This window comes from Drosophila arizonae, chromosome X (assembly GCF_054131065.1).
Source record: "Drosophila arizonae isolate 15081-1271.41 chromosome X, UAZ_ARI_1.0, whole genome shotgun sequence".
NCBI classification, from domain to species: Eukaryota; Metazoa; Arthropoda; class Insecta; order Diptera; family Drosophilidae; genus Drosophila; species Drosophila arizonae.
This window is the reverse complement of record NC_142927.1, coordinates 7,372,382-7,389,791: the sequence shown is the minus strand read 5'-3', so window position 1 is coordinate 7,389,791 and position 17,410 is coordinate 7,372,382. Positions and strand designations below refer to the sequence as shown.

The following is a 17,410-nucleotide window of genomic DNA, read 5'->3' as shown; positions in this document are numbered from 1 at the left end:
ATGTTCAAATTTGCTAAAAATTACGTGAGAGTACACTGAAAACAATGCGGTAGGCAATGCAAAATCAGCTCAATTTTTATGGCAATTTAATGAACTATAAAAAATATATAAAATAAAAATAAAAAAATTAACTAGCAAAAACTGTATTTATTTTAATTATAATGGCAAAAAATTTTAAGTAATTATAATAATTATTTTAGAGTTTATTTACGGATGTCTTATAAAAACTTTAAATTACCATGCACGCCTTAAATACCATCCAATAATATGGGAATGAATTAGCTCAGAGTTGATTAAATTAATTAATTAGATTAAATTAATACTTGAGAGAAAAAGTATACCTATACAATAGACATATATATATTCCCCAATTTCCCCTTTTTAAATAGGCTCTCAATACTTTTTAAACCAACCTCGCTTAGGCTCTACTGCTGCTATGCAACATTCAAGCTAACTACTACAGAGTTGTTTTCAGTGTAGTCACGGCTAGCTGAATTGATGAATTTAGCATATTTGTGTGCAGTTTTCAAAGTTGGCCCAAAACTCGCTTTAAAGCCAAATATTTTGTTGTATTTCTTTACTGTTATTTTTCAGCTGTGGCTCGGCTAAAAAGAGTGTTTAATCTATTGGCTGGGCAGCTGGACGAATAGTCTTTAAATTTTGTTGAGTTTTTATGGCAAATAATAAAGAGCGCCAAGGCTGCCTCAGCCTAAGCCGAGGCCGAGCAGCTGGCAGCGCAGTAAACGCACAAATTTTAATGCGTATTTGGGCAAGTTTTATGACAAAGTAAATGACTTGCTGGAACAATGGCCGAGTGGCCGGAGGAGCAATTAAGAGGAGGGGGGATGGCGCACTTAAAGGGGCGACACAATGCCAAATTGTAGCAGTAGCACAACACACACAACACACGCACACACACACACACACATAGTAGCAAAAGTATTTTATGATAGCTACTTGCATGTGAGGCGAGGTCTGGGCGTCTCAAGATGGCTGAGATTTTGATGATGTGCCTACAGTAGATGGCACGCCCGGCATAATGAATCATAATTTAACTGTTGACATGACCAGCCAAGCGAGACGGCCAGGGGCGGAGTAGCCAAGGGGGCTGGGCTTTGACTTGTGAAAATAATGACAGTGCGAAGAACAATTCACAGCTGCGACTGTTTGGGCACTTAGTGTCTGAATGGACAATTCAAACGGTAACGATATACCCGGCAGCACAGCGTGCGAATTGAACTGGGTATAATTAATAAATATTAAATAAGTTCTGGCAGCGCTAAAAATTGAACCGTACAAAATGAGCAAACGCCGCTCACGCGCCGCACTGCCTATAGATTAATCATTAATCAGTGCCAGGCGAACGCACACACACCAGCACACGCACATGCGGCAGAAGGAGCGCCCAGCTGGCAGCAGTGCTGCCAGAATTTTGAAGGCAAGAATTGCTAGAATTTCAAAAAAAAGTTGCGAAAATTGCTAAAAAATTTATTAAAATTGCTAAAAGAAATGGCCAAATTTTGTTAAAATTTTATATGTTAAATTTATTACTTTTATTTATGATTAAGTTTTTAAATGATGGTTAAAATGTCGTCCAATTGTTCCAATATACTTTCTTCATCATTAATAGCATATTTGGAGCTGCATCTGCTATGCATATCGCGTCGCCCACTTCAATAAGCTCAAGGCTTAGAAATGTTGAGACAATTGTGCCTTTACTATTGCTGAAATAGTTAATAGCAACTCCTAAAGATTTAAGAAAATTTAAACAATTCATCTAGCAAAAGACTGAATCACCAATATCAGCCCGCAAATTTTCCGCAAAGTGCTCGGCAAGAACATTTTTTATTATATGACTTCTCTTTGTTCTGCCCAATTTTATGTTTGCTGCCGATTGGCAAGCTGCAAATTGGTGCGCACATAATTGCGACAAATGATCGCTTGTCACTATTGCTGCGTGTTTTGCAATGTATGTATAGGCACAGTGCAGCCTCATGCTCCTCCGTCTTGTCACTTTTTACAACAAAAGGCAACTTGTTTTTTTTTGTGTACACGCACCCATCGCACTTATATGTTTTTTTGTGGCAGCGTGGTGGCGCACATCATAAAGCTTCGCGCCAATAGTGCACTTGCAATAGGCGCAATAGGCCCTTGTTGAGTCTGTGTCATCCTTGCGAATCCACTCTTTAAACTCGCCACTCAACCACACATCGCGAAATTTTTGGGTATACGTTTTTGGCGTATTTTATAAAACTTTTAATGAATCTAACAAAAAGGCATACAATTTAAAGCTCAGCGCACTAATGACACTCGATCACTTTCGATGAATTTGTAAACTACTTATTGTTCACAACTATTGAACTATTGTTCACAAGTTTGTGCATTTATCGATATTGTTATGATTTTGAACAAGTTGAGTTCTTTTTAAGATGATGTTATTGTGAGATCACAAAAATCACAAAATTGCTAAAAGTTGCATAATTTTTTTTTTAAATAGCTATATTTGTGGCTAATAGCAATTTAAAAATAAAATTGCAAACTCAAATTCAAAATTGCTAGATCTAGCAACTTAATGGCTAAAATGGCAGCACTGGCTGGCAGTGCAAAAATGATTTATGCTAAAAAGTATGCTACATAAATTTCCATATGCGCCGCGCCAAGTATCCGACTGTAAAAAAGGGTCTTATTAAAAGCGTCAACGTGGCCAGCACGAGATTCTAACACACACACACACACACACACACATGTACCATACACATACACACACTCTGTCATCCAGCCATACCATATGAGATTTAAAGCACCTTGAAGCCCATGACTTATGCATTGCCTTTGCATTCTGCTTGCAGCGCGGACGAAGGCTTCGATGGCACCTACGCCACCAATGTGGTTGTGCGGAACAACGGCAGCTGCCTGTACGTGCCGCCCGGCATCTTCAAGTCCACGTGCAAAATCGACATCACCTGGTTCCCCTTCGACGATCAGCGCTGCGAGATGAAGTTCGGCTCCTGGACCTACGATGGCTTTCAGGTGAGTTCAGCGGCAAACTAACACCTGATTATACCAGATACATATACCAACCTACCATATATGCATATATAACATGTATATATAGTATTGTGTGCGCCTGCAACGGGCAGCATGTAATAAATATGCTGTCAGCTCTCGCTTGGCACTCGCAATTAATATAAATCCCATGCATAAGTCAGAGCAACAGCGAGAATATTACAAATAAATTAATTACGGGGCAAGACGGAATCATCGTGAAAGTGGAAGTCATAATCTGAGCTGATATTAATGACTTTTGCAGCGGCTGGAAAAAGGCAACGAATAGAGCTTAAAAATCCATATAGCTTATATTTCATTTTTGTTATACCCTGAACCCATTGAAAATGGGAAATCAGGGTATAATGGTTTTGTGAAAAAGTATGTAACGGGCAGAAGGAGGCGTGGCAGACCCCACAAAGTATATATATTCTTGATCAGCGTGACGAGCTGAGTCGATATAGCCCTGTCCGTCTGTCCGTCCGTCCGTCCGTCCGTCCGTCCGTCCGTATGAGTGCGTCGATCTCAGAAGTTATAAGAGCTAGAGAGCTGAGAGCATGCATACTCGTGTGTACCATACGCAGTACGAGTTTGCTTTATTTTTTCGATAAATCGTCCGATAACTTTTTTATCGAGAATAATCGAAAAATTGATTTTGTTTTTTTAGCCTAATTTGAACACTTTTAAACCTGGAGTCTTCAAATTTGTGTTGTATATAAAGTTAATAGATACAAAGATATTGTAATTAACAGATTTTGGATACCACGCCCCCTTCTCCCCCAATTTGTAAAAAACGCATTTCAAGTACTAGAGACTTGTGCTTTGGAATGTACACACATTATAACCATATGAGTACACTCTGAAAGTTTCATTAAGATCATATGTTTACATAAGAAATTATTCGACAAATAAATTCTCATAATATTGCCCACACTGCAGCGCAGCCCAAGCGCAGTCGCTGCTTACTGCGCAGTTAGCAGAGCGCAGGCTTATGCGTGCGTGTGGATGCATCTGTATGTATGTGTGCATAAAAGAAGTGCAGAATGATTAGAATATCAGCTTGGAGGGTTCAGGGTATCTCCTAGTCGAGCAGTCTCGACTAGAGTCTTCTTACTTGTTTATAATTTGATTTAAACTCGTCTTAAATCTGGTTTTATTTTTGCTTTTCTTTACCATTTGAAGTGCTCCTCATCTAGTTTAGGGATAGAGCACATCTACAGTAACTACATTATCAAAACTTGGAACTTCCTCCATAGAACTTTAAGAGTCAATCCCATGTGTTCGAAATTTCAAGCTCTTAAGCTCTAAATAAAACAGAATTTTATAAATCCCTATATAGTTAGATCCAATAGTCCATGTCCTACCCTTAAAACTGTAGAATATATCGCATTAGATGGTTTGATGATGCCCCCAATGAGCGGGTTTCTGCGATACCGGAAATAGTATTTACCGAATCGCCACGCCCCCAGGGAAGGCTACAAAGCAATAGTTGAAAAGTCAAGACCAGACAGGAACCAGCCTACATTTATGAATACAATAAGCAGCCCTCGTATATGTCTATAGTAACTGAACTTTCTCATTATATAACATCTATATACAATTCCTATCCAATTTATGCATGTAAATTTGAACATTTCTCTAAGCCAATTTGAGAGAATCGTAGCTAAGGCAAAAACAAATTTACTGTTACCGTTTACTCTTTATTCTCTTCATTCATTTCTCTATGTATTTGCTTTTATCAGACAATTAAATATTTGCCAATCTTTTTTTTTTTTTTTTTTTGTGCTATTGATAAAGCTGGCAAATTAATTTAAATAAGTTGCCATCGATGCTAACATCAAGATGTCGGCTCACAAATTAATTAGAAACGGAGCTTGATTTATTTTCTTATTTACTTTCGATAAGGGCGCTCATTAATTATGTATGTAAAATATTCACATATATGTAGATCTATACATATATGTGTATCTGTGTGTGTGTGTGCTAGCAAAGATTCACTAGAGTTAGTTGAATTTATGACAAATTACATTGGCTGCCATTTGCGACTCTTGTCCGATTTCATGGGCAATGAGTCAGCTTATTCATGAAAACAAATTGTTATTGCATTAATAAAGTGACCATAGCGAGTGGCCACTGTGTGTGCCAGCGGCGATTGGCCAAGGGCAAACTGTAATTGGGACAAATTTAGATCAATCTATAGACGATGAGGCGATGCGAGTGGGAGAAGATGATGATAGAATGTTTCTTGAATGAAGTATTCAGAGAGCATTTAATAGGATCCAAGGACAACTATATCCATTAGAGATTCAACAGAGAACAATGCAGTCGGACGTAACCAACTGCAGAATACTCATTCGCCTTTTGCCATGCCCCCAATTGACATATGCGTGTTATTTATATTGAGTCCTATGAAGAGTTTAATTGTAATTCGAGGGCGGATGGAGGGACGAGCATGAATAGATCTACCTCCTTAATATATAGAGAAAAGAATCCTTTGTAAGGCAGTCCTATATCTCGCAGACATCTCTCTCTCTCTCACTATCCCTATTTTTTATCTCTCTCTCTTCCTATCTTTCTCTCACTGTCACTCTCTCTATATCTCTCTCTCTCTCTTTCATTCTCCCCATTTCTGTCTCTATCTCTACCTTCATCTTTCTTTCTCTATCCCCCTTTTAATCCAACTCTCTCTCTCTCTCTCTCTCTCTCTCTCTCTCTCTCTATCCCTATCCCTCTCTTATACCACTCTCTCTTCTTATCTTCCTTTCACTCTCTCTCTATAGAATCTCTCTCTATCTCTCTGCCTCTATCTCGCTCCCTCTCTCTCTCTCTCTCTCTCTCTCTCTCTCTCTTTATATTTGTTTCCCTATTCCTCTTTTTATCCAACTATCTCTCTCTTTTCTTCTCTATCCAACTTTTTAGCCAACTATCTCTCTATCTCTCTCTCTCTCTCTATCTCTACCACCATCTCTATTTCTATTTCCCATCTCTTTTCCCAATTATCTCTTGTTGAGCGAAAAAAGAAATGAAAAAATACACGAAGCCTTAATTCGTATTGTGCAACATTTAATTAGAAGCTGATGAACGCAATTTGGATTGGCGTCAAATTGTTAACAACCGAGTAAACTAATGGCAAACGCAATTTATTTAAATAATTTAATTGTGGACGCGTCCACATTTCAATTGGCCTTCGATGGGTGCTCGGCGCACCCGTTGACAAATTAACAAACATTTATTTAAATAGTTCACTGAACAGGCGGAACAACTCTAGCAAGTCGCATGTGATGCGAATGCGAAAATATCCTGTAAGGATATCGCAGCGCGATATGCATGGGGATTACTTTGTGGGCGGAACGTGATGCAGAATACAAAGTCCGATGACATGACGTGAAATGAACGTGTTTTTCAGAAAGATATACATATATAGTTGCCTACAGACGAAAGACAAACTGCGGCAATGTTCTGGAAACACCGCCATCGCTGCCGTCTTTGGGATCTCAATATTGAAAGTCGAATATAGAAAACCGCATATTAAATATTGAAAATGGTATAGGTAAAGTCGAATATCGAATGTCGAGTATGGAAATGGAATATAATATATTTCTAATTGTATATAGAAAATTAATTATTGATCATCAAATATCGTAAGTCAAGTATACAAAATGGAATATCGTCTATTAATAATTGAATATCGAATATCAAACGCAAAATACTTATTAGTGTATATCGCAAATTGTTTATTCAAAATCAAATATCGAAAATGGAATTTAGAAATGGAATATCGAAATATTAAACGGAAAGGAAATTAAACATCGAAAATCGGTTATAATGGAAAGTCGAATTTAATTAACCGAATCTCGAAAATCAAATATCGAATATATGAAATCAAATATCGCAAATCGATTATTTAAAATCAAATATCGGAAAAATCTTGAAAATCAAAAGTTGAATATGGAAAATGGATTATCGAAAATCGATTATTTTTAACTCGAATATCGAATTTTACCATTGAGAACGGAAGCCTACTTTTAGTAAATCGCGTATATACAAAGCATTGAAGCAAAAGCAAGTCAATTTCATTTAAATAATACAATTTTATTTAATAATACACACTTATTTAAATAATACACACTTAATATATACCCATAATAAGTTAAATAAATAATTTACTTGATTGATATGCATATATTACATTAGCTGACGCATCACTCCAGCGCAGCGTGTATACCCAACTTCAGACATCGAATAATATTATACAAAAAAAAAAATAAATAAATAAAATTAATGCAATTCCCATTAATAATTGACGCTATATATAATTGTATGGGGCACTGATTAAATTATTGAATTTGAGAAGTTTGAGTGGGTAGAGGGATTAAAGCGGATTGAACTGGCAGCTGCATTAAATGTAAACAATACAATTGTATTTAATGGCAACGATAATTAAGCCTGACATTTTGGCAAACACACACACAGACGCACACATACGTGTAATTATATACCTTTTAAGGATCACACACATACGCACTGAGAGAGACAAGCTACTTAGGCATATCTCATTTACCGAGCACATAATTCGTAATGCCGGATATCCGGCGAGGCAATCTATAAATATTTTGCAGTCGCATCGATTTCCTGCAACAGCCAAAGCCTAATGAATATAGTCGAAGCGGGGCGTAGGGCGTCCCCAAGGGGGCGGGCTTCGGGGAGCTTTGCCCCAACTGCACTTTCAGAGCCCCAAGATTCAAGTTGATGCTTTGATATCGTTGACTCGTATAAATGAAAATTGAAGTATTTAAATCGTGCTTAATTAGTTAATTGGCCTGGCCGGCCATTGGGCAAATTATGATAATTTATGCTGCGGGCTCTTCGACTCGTAAATGAAGTCGAGAGTCGATTGCAAGAAAAATGTAATTCGATTAATTAAATTATTTATTTATGAGCCGTAGCGCGGGTGAGATGTGTAGCTGCGACTAGCACATACCCAGTGCTACTCTCCAGCCAGTCGAATGGTCGTTAGGGTAGCTGCCAGTTGAGCGTATGCCCCGCCCCACCCCACCCAGCCAGACGATGTTTATCCGCATTATTATTGTTGCTTGTAAAAATCAATTAAGTGCTTGGCCGAATAAAATGGCCAAAAATGCAAATATTTCAGTTGAGTGCACAATTTATAATGGCCACTAAAACGCACAGACACACACGTGTATATACATATACATATATGTATATAAATGTAGAGAAATAAGTAGGAGAACTCTAGTTGAGATTGCACGACTAGGAGATCCCCTGAACCCTTGGAAGAACTGATATTTCAATCATTCTACACTTTTATATACATTATGTTTGATATATTAAGTCAAACTTTCAAAATGTGATAATAACATTCAAATGTCGATTTGCCAATGCACAAGTGTCTGGTATTTGAATAATCGATTATTATCGATAAAATGAAATGGTAACCTATAATAACCATTTGTAGCTTACAAGATACCCGCGCTCATACGGACGGACGGATAGATGCACAAAGGGGCAGACGGACACACGGTCATGGCTAGTGCTCGAATTATCGATTATTATCGATAGCAAATTGAATAATGTATTAAAAAAGTGATGACCTTTACGGGATCCCTGCGCACATACGGACCAACGGATAGATAGACAAAGGGACAGACACACGCGAAGCATACGGACATGACTGAATCCACTCAGTTCGTCTAGACTCCGACCAAGATCATTCTTCTGCCTGTTACATAGATTTCCCCCAAACCATTATACACTGATATTCCCTTCTCAATAGTTCTAGGGTATAGTTAATTGAAAATTCAATATGAGTTTGTATCTAACGAATGTGTTTGGAAAATGTACTTGAGAACTGCAGTGAATATATTTCATAGTCATCAAAGGCCTCAATTTGCTGCTTAAAATATATGATATATATATATATTTGAATAAATTGAAGAGCAGAGCAAATTAAGCTAAAAGACGCTACTGAATATTTTACAATATATAATTTTTCATTGAATACTGAAGAGCAGCGAAATGTGGACTAAATGAGGCTGCGATAAGTGAGTGTGCTATAATCGATACAGCTGGCAGGCATATATATTAATAAGCTATTCATATGTATATAGTCGCATACTTTATATTTTATTAATAATATTTTATTAGCCAAGTGGACGAACAGGCAAAAGCAGCTACGATTCACCAAGCAAAATCAATATACATATGCGTATACTTAATATTTGAAACAAATTTCGATTCTGGGTAATGCATCATAGCCGATTTTTATGTGTAGAGCTGACAAATCAAGGCTATTCATAATATTCATAAACTAAATATTAAATAAAAGTTATTTGCCATAAAATTTCTGCACTGAGTATATACATAGTTAATCTTGTCTTCCGATATCAAGGAAAAAGCGGTTTTTACAAAGGCCTCAAGAGTGATAATTGAAGCAAAAAATTCCTTAAAAATGCAGGAAAACGAGAAAATACCAAAGAAGCACAATATATGGAAGACAAACAAAAGTAATATATAGAGTCAGGCATGGGCTTACGATTTGTTGCTAAATGCCTATATGGTATATTCAATCAGTTGTTTCATGCATTTGCAGGGTATAGTAGACCTAGTAAAATTTTAAGTAATAGCAAAAATTCGACTTTAAATCAAACACAAAGCAACACTCACACATGGAATTACAAAAGGATAGTCAAAGGACTCATGTGCCAAGCAAGCAAGAGATAGAGCGAGGGTGAGGGAGAGGGGGATATGAGCTAAATGCAAATATGCAGTTGTATGTGTGTGTGTGTGTGTACTCTAATCAGCAAAATTTCATTGGCAGAAAAACTGGCAGCCAACTTGGCATGGCATGCCAAACTCAAGACACACACACACAGACATACACACACACACACACACATGCAGTGACTCGTCACATACCATCGCACAGTGCATTAATTTGCATGGTAAGACGCGGACATGGGAAGGCCAACGAGCCAAAAGTTCGCTGCCAACTCAAAGTCAGTGCCGGAAAGACACACACAGAGAGAGCGAGAGAGAGAGAGAGATGGAGAGGGAGAGAGAGGGAGGAAGAGGGCCAAACAGGAAGCTAGAGTGTCGATTCGGGTGGGCGTGGCGAGGCTGAAACCGCTCATAACCATCTACGCAACATTGTTGCCACCATTCTCTTAGCCCGGCACACATTTTTTGGCACACAAAAGTTGACACGTAAAATATTAAAAAAAAAAAAAAAAAAAAAAATTAAAAAAAAAAATATATATATATATATAGGGAGCGTTAGCTTACAACGTTTTTCAAAAGTCGTGTGCAGCCTCAACTATGCGGTTCGCACTCACACACACACATGCACACGCACATAAAGCAAGCTACATGCATTCCGCGTCTTGTGTATTAAATATGCCAAAAAGGCCAGGCTACCAGGCAGTCAGCCAGGATGGATGCCAGAATGCGTTGAGCTGCTTTGGCTCAGCGCGGCCACCAAAGAACAAGCTAAAGAAAATGCCAAAGGAATTACACCAGAAACACGGAAAGAAAGAGTGGAAGAAAATATAAAAACAGATTTGGCACTAATATAAGATCTAAGCAGTCGTTAATCTCTGCCAACAAGGCCAGCCAGCCCAGGCTTAAAACAATTTACACCAACAAACCGTAATTCATTTGAAAATACCCTAGAATTAAGCGAGACTGTCTAGGCCAACATTTAAGCATACATATTTGTAATAGAGCGGCAGTCAAAAGTCAAGAATTGTTTGAGTTCTTCATTTTGACTCATCTATAAAGAAACAGCAAAGATATTTTGACAAGCAAATGTTATCGATAAGTTTAACAACAACTTGAATATTTCTATAAAAAATATGACTACTGTTGCTTGGCCTGTCTTTGCAAGAAGAAGACATGGACTGCAATATACATAGCATATAAGTAAATACAGTCGCACCCATCTAAGTCGAAAATCGGGATAGATCGAAAAAATCGATCGCCTTGAAAGAAATTCATTCTCAATAATTCTCGATAAATTGAATTTCTGTGTAAATCGGAAAAAACTGATCCATTTGCCATTTCGAATTATCGGGATTCTACTGTATTATATAAACCATATGAAATTAATATATTAATATCAAATGGAAAATCATTTTAAAATGTTATGTTATCGATAACTTTAACAGTTGCTTTTACGTTGTTATTGGAAATAGTATCACTCTTACGCGGTCAACCTGTAGTTGCCAGAATGAAATGGGCAGTAAAAGTATTCTCCCATTATGTGCAACATTAAACATTACTGAAATAACTTGAAGCTCTTTAAATTGAATGAAATATTTTTACATATAAAGAGGAATTCGTTACCATCTCAGACTGCATTTTATTTTCTGTAATTGGCTGTTATCTCTTCTCTCCTCATATGCCGACTCTTGTCTCTCGCACCGTCCCTTTGCTTGCGCCCCCCTTTCGATTCCTTTTACAGCAATAATTGTGCCTCCTGTAGTCAATGTGACTCTGTCAAGCCTTGTCAAGCTTCGACCTCGCCTCTTACTACGTTTAAGATTGTCCTTTAAAATTATCATTGGTGCGTCATTTTTTACTTGTTTTCCTGAGGCGAAATACTACTCAACGAATAGTCGAAACTTGTATAACATAAAACTTATGTTATGCCAATATTTTATGTAAATTAAATAACTCTCTGATATACCTACGATTCTGCTCAGATTCTGTTCTGCTCCATTGTCTGGAGCTGAAGCTATTAGCCTAAGATAACTGAGCAGATAAAGCACAGGGCGCTCCATGGTAAACTGAGAGTTGTTCGCTCTCTCTATCTCCCTCTTTCCCCAGGACTATACACAGCTGTTCTATATAAATCTATGTATATGTACATATATCTATAGACTAAAGTCTGATGGCCTTGTAGAGCGGAAATTGAGTTGTGTGAATCAGAGTCGAGGCGTCTGCTCAGGCTGCTCAGACTGCTCAGACAGCTCAGCCTCAATTTGAGCAGCTGAGCCATTCAATTTGGTGAGCCGTCCGGGCGGAGATACCTTGACTGTGCCTGTCTCTCGCTGTGTAGTTTTAAATGAATCCAATTATAATGTGCATTGATTGACACTGATGGAAGCTACAGACGGGTTGCCCGAGGCTCGCACTGATGCCATCAAATCGATATTAAAACTAAATATTTAATCTGCATAAGCCATTTGGAGTATGAATTTATAGTTGTCGGCAATTGTTCGGATATTGATTACGATTCATATGATGCAGCTAAGCTGCTTAGCAATATATTTATAGGTATACCAATGTTTTTGTTTTTGTTTTTTTCTATATTTTTTCACTTTTGTCAAGCGTGCAAAGTTAATCAAAAACAAATACGAGACAAATACATACAGTGAGAGTGGCAGGGAGAGAGGGAGAGGGAGACATTTTTGCATGACAGGCAACCAAACGTGGCAGTCCGAGCAGGTCTCGGCCTCGGTCGTTCGGCGCTGTCAAGTATTTTAATAATATCAACGTAAATATTACATTTATCAACTGGCAAAAGGACAGTGGCTGGCAGAGGGGCAGGAGCAGGAGCAGGAGCAGGAGCAGGGCCCAGGCAGGGCAATGTCATGCCCAGCTGCGGCTGGCCGACAGCACACCTGACATATCACGAGGCGTTGGATGCCGTCAATCGAAACGAGTTGTCGGGCTCAACGGGCGATATGCGACAGTCGACATGCTTAAATCAATATGCAGAATAGTCGCAGCCCGGACCAGGGATGCCAAAAACTTGATAATCAGACAGCAGTCGGCAGTCGGCAGTCGGCTGTAAAGCAATTGCCAGTTGCCGCCATTTCAATTTATCGCTGCCTTAAATCGAGCACTGACAGCAGCAAAGTTTATTCAATAAATCCTTTAGCCAAAGTTATTGACAAAGCTTTTAATTGCTTTCGAAAATGGCAGCGAGCGATGTCAGCTAAGCCAAACGCCCACGGGCGCCCACAGTTAAGCCCACCCACTGGCCTTCAGCTAACGGCCTACAGTCGACAGCAGCCCGGCTCCCGCCTCCTGCCTCCTGCCTCCTGCCTCCCACCCCCTACCTACTGCCTCCTGCCAGCCGTCTTCCGTTAGCTGCATGTGCTTTTGCCTGCCACGTTTTTAACTAATTGCAATAAAATGTCCGCCCCTCGCCGCGCTCATGTCAAAACTGTTAGACAGTTCGTCAACGACAGAGACAAAGGCAAGAGCCCCAGCCACGCCCCTTCATACCCATCAAATGACAGCGCAACTAGGGTATTCACTGACATCTCGACACGGAAATATTAATGCCTATAACAATCCTAGCTCCATATAGCGGAGAGCACGGCAGACAAGTCAATTTTGATGTGAAATTCTCTAATCTTATCTTATTCCTCTTTATTTACTTTTTTTTTTTTTTTTTGGTGGCAAATCTGTAAAAGTGAAATGCGAAAATGGCTTCAGCAGCCAGCCAAATGCGCATCAGCACAATGACATTGCCAGTTGAGCGGATATGCCATCCACTTCGGTTTATTGAAATGAAAGTTTGCCTTTGACTCCGATTACTCCTGCTTTTGCTCCTGCTGCTGCTCCTGCTCCTGCTGGTGCGCTGGCACAGCGCATGTGACTCTGCGGCTGTCGTCTGACATTAGCGCCGATTAGTTATGTTGGATGTTGTGCGCGTCATGGATGTCATACAAACAGATTTTCGGCATATTGAAGCGACAGTTCGCTCTGCATTATGCATGGAAATTTCGTTTGCTCTGTTACTGTAATTTCTCTCATTGGATTTGCATAGAGTCGAGTATGGCATCGCCTGCCACGCCTCGAGACATATTTTTAACCCATTTGCTCTTTCACTTAACTTTTAGCTTCATAATTTCCAACTAGATACCAGTTGGCTAAAGGAAAGGAGGAAGAAGTAGGAGCAGGGGCAGAAGCAGGAGTGGGAGCAGGAGCGGGCAGCACTTGGAGCCGTGATCATTTCGTGAGCAACTGCTGGGCCGCACCCAGCTAATGCCGAGTGCCTTAAAAGGTTTATAAGTTATGCCCCAAAAGGGTCAACATCTCGTTGGCGCTGCCGCCATGGGGAATTGTCAGCCGGGCCGAGGCTCGTAAAGTACGCACAAATAGTAGCTAAGGCATAAGGGCATAAGCACGAACGGCTCTGTGCTGTGCCGGACGTGCTTGACTCTTATAATAGATGGTCAACACGTTGTTCGCAGCTCCCAACTCACAGCTTTCAGCTCTCAGCTCTCAGCTTTCAGGCATTCGGCTCTCAGGAGCATTTTTGGCAGTAAATGGACCGCAGGGCCGTCGCCACTTACTGGCGTTGCCTTTATGCCCATACACTCCTTAGTTTACGCCGTGCCATGTCGAACGCACGCACACAGTGGATAATCAATATCAATTAAAGGTGCCCGTTGCACTCACCAAGTACTAACGGCTCCTTCGCCGGCTACAAATTATGGCCTCTCAACCTGAATGCATTGATCCTAAAGAGTCGAGCACTAGAATTCGACTAGATAGCTACATACATGGAAAGGAAATCAATATCAGCTATATTTCAGCTGCACATTCAGATTTCCAATTCGATTCATTCACACATTCATAATGCCAATAGCACAATTTCCTATACGTAGTTATTTTGAAGTTGTTGACTTTCTCTGCGATTCTCATAAATTCAATTAGCTTACCCACTTTTGAGGCCTGATTGAGCAAATATTTTAGTCGCCATCAGTTTTCATCGTCAGTTATCATATAATCTGTCAAGAAATCAATCATTCAGTCAGTTCAATTCAATCAATTAATCAAAACAATCAATCATATAATCAAGCATATCGCCAGTCAGTAAGCCAGCGAAGGAATCAGCCTATCATTCAGCTAATCATCAGATTATAAATCAGTCAGTCGATCTGTCAGCCAATCAACCATACATCAAATAGTCAGTCAGTCAATCAATCAAGCGGAAAGTTGGTCAGTCAGCTAGTCAGTCCATTAGTCATTCAAATAATCAATCATTTCAACAGTCAATCAAACAGAAAGTCAGTCACTTTGTCAATAAATTAATCAGTCAACCACTCAATCAAATGACCAATCAATCAAACAGTCAGTCAGTCGATCCGTCAGTTAGTGAACCAGTCAACCCATATATTAATCAAGCAGAGAGTTGATCAGTTAGTCGATCAGTCAGTCAGTCAATTAACCAATCAAAAAAAAATAGTCAATCAAACAGAAAGTCGGTCAATCGATCAATCAATACAAAAATGTGTCAGTAGTCAGTCAATCAAGTAGTAAAACAGTCAGTCAGTTAATCAATCACCCGATCAATCAATTAATCAAAACCCCTGTCAATCAGCCAATCACGTAAGCCCAGCCTTAACACGTTCTGTCTGTGAAACGAAGCAAATTACATATTTCCCTCAACTTCAGCTCGTATTTGACTTTCTGTCGGCATCCGAGGAGCACTGACAAAGCTCAAATAAATGGCGCACAATGGCACGAGTGGAGCTATATGCTTTATGCCTGCTTAAATGGCAAAAAATAAATAAAATAAAAAAAAAACAATTTAAAAACTGGCAATTACAAGCCAAAAACTTTTGCAGAGCCCGCATTTGGGAAATGCTTGAAACAAACACAGACACAGATACACACTCCCATACACACACACACACACACTCCCACACATACACACACTCTCACACACACACAGTTGCCAGGCAAAAGTCATCTCGTTACACATACGCCGCGTACGCCGTCATCAGGGCGAACAAAGCGCAGTGCCACGCCTACGCTGTGCGCCCATTGGAGCTCAGTTGGCGGCTAATTAGCAGGCGGCAGCCCGAAGATGGCGCTGCGCATAATTGCATGTTGCATTAAATTAAAAAGCTCTGGCATAGGCGTCCCACACACACACACACACACACTCAGACACACACACATACGGACAAAGTTGAAAACAACAGTAACAGAAACCAAATTGAAAATTATGAAAAGTGCAGAATAATATTAAATTGTTGGCAGCAGGGGCAGCCGCTTCGCTCAGTTTCGCTCAGCTTCGCTCAGTTGGCACACATTGTGCGTTGAGTTGTACGCTTCTCTCTCACTCGCTCACGCTATTGGCGTCTCGCTCTATGCTTTCTATGTTTTTGTTGCAACAGTTAAAAAAGTGAATGCGAAATGCTTAAATCAGCCTCGAGATTATCTGGGTTAGTGGAATTCGCGCGCATTTCCTGCTCATTTCAACCGCATTTTAATGTGACAGAGAAAATTATAATAACACAAGTAAGGGAAGAGAAAGCGCCGTAAAGCAAAAAGTGAATACTTGCAAGACCACAACACATAGTCGACGGGGGAGTGCGGGGTAAGGAGTGATGGGTAGGGGTAGTCAACAACACACACACACACACACACACACAGGCTCAACAAATTACGAGCAACGAGTATTTTTATAATTTACACTGACTTTTTCCCCAGCACCAAAAACGGAACAGCCAAGGATCGAGTGGGCGCAGACGGGGGCTGTGGGCGGGGAGTGGGGAGAGGGGGAGGGGTAGACTGCTGCGACTGCTGCTATTGTCTTTTTCCGCAACGCTCCGCAAAAATTGCATCGGCAACCAAGGCAACCGGCTCGACTATGTACATGTATATGTAAGTGTATGTGTATTTGTATATGTATATGTATATGAATGAGCAGTGCCAGAGTATATGAAATGGGGGTGGCAAGTAATCAGGCGCAAGCAGCAAACTTTTACTTATAGTTAAATGCTGCAGCTGCAGCTGAAACACTGACAAAAAGTCTCGGACAGACCAGAGAGCTGCGACGGACGGATGGACGGTTGGACGGTTGGACGAACGGCTAGGCGGGCAGGCGGACAGGCGGGCATTGGACAACGGCCGCTGACAGGAAATGGTAGCGAGCAAACGGGAGGGGGCAGCGAAGGGGCTGAAGTCGGACCGACAGCCTGACTGCTGGCATCATCTAGGCATATCCCATAGCCCAAACTATCATTTCTATTCCCCAAAGCCGACGCTGTTTGGACTGCGCTGTGTGGCGCCAACAAAACAGTCATTAAGCCCTTTTGCCAGCGCAGCCCAACGCAAAGCATTAACGTATATACCCTTACATATATATATATATATATATATATATATATATATATATATATATATAGACGGATACACAGTCAGATAGAGGCACAGTGCAAATCTGTCTATAATGAACAACAACAAATCCGCCTAATGCGAAATGTTTTGAACTATATGCAACACTGGCCCTAAATGCAAAGCTCTTAAAGCCAAATTGGTGAGTCGATATAGTGCTAGAGGGAAAGAGACAGAGAGAGAGAGAGAGAGAGAGAGAGAG

At 40.0% G+C, this 17,410-nt stretch overlaps 1 protein-coding gene across 9 annotated transcripts in view; it reads left to right on the top strand.

Moving 5' to 3' along the window:
* nAChRalpha7 (nicotinic Acetylcholine Receptor alpha7) overlaps positions 1-17,410 on the top strand; it is a 173,635-nt gene that overhangs the window by 116,625 nt on the left and 39,600 nt on the right. For all 9 annotated transcript variants that reach the window (XM_018016847.2, XM_089474690.1, XM_089474689.1 and 6 more), the window contains one exon: positions 2,850-3,030. In XM_018016847.2, coding sequence (XP_017872336.2) covers positions 2,850-3,030 — 181 coding nt within the window. The remainder of the gene's footprint in view (positions 1-2,849; positions 3,031-17,410) is intronic.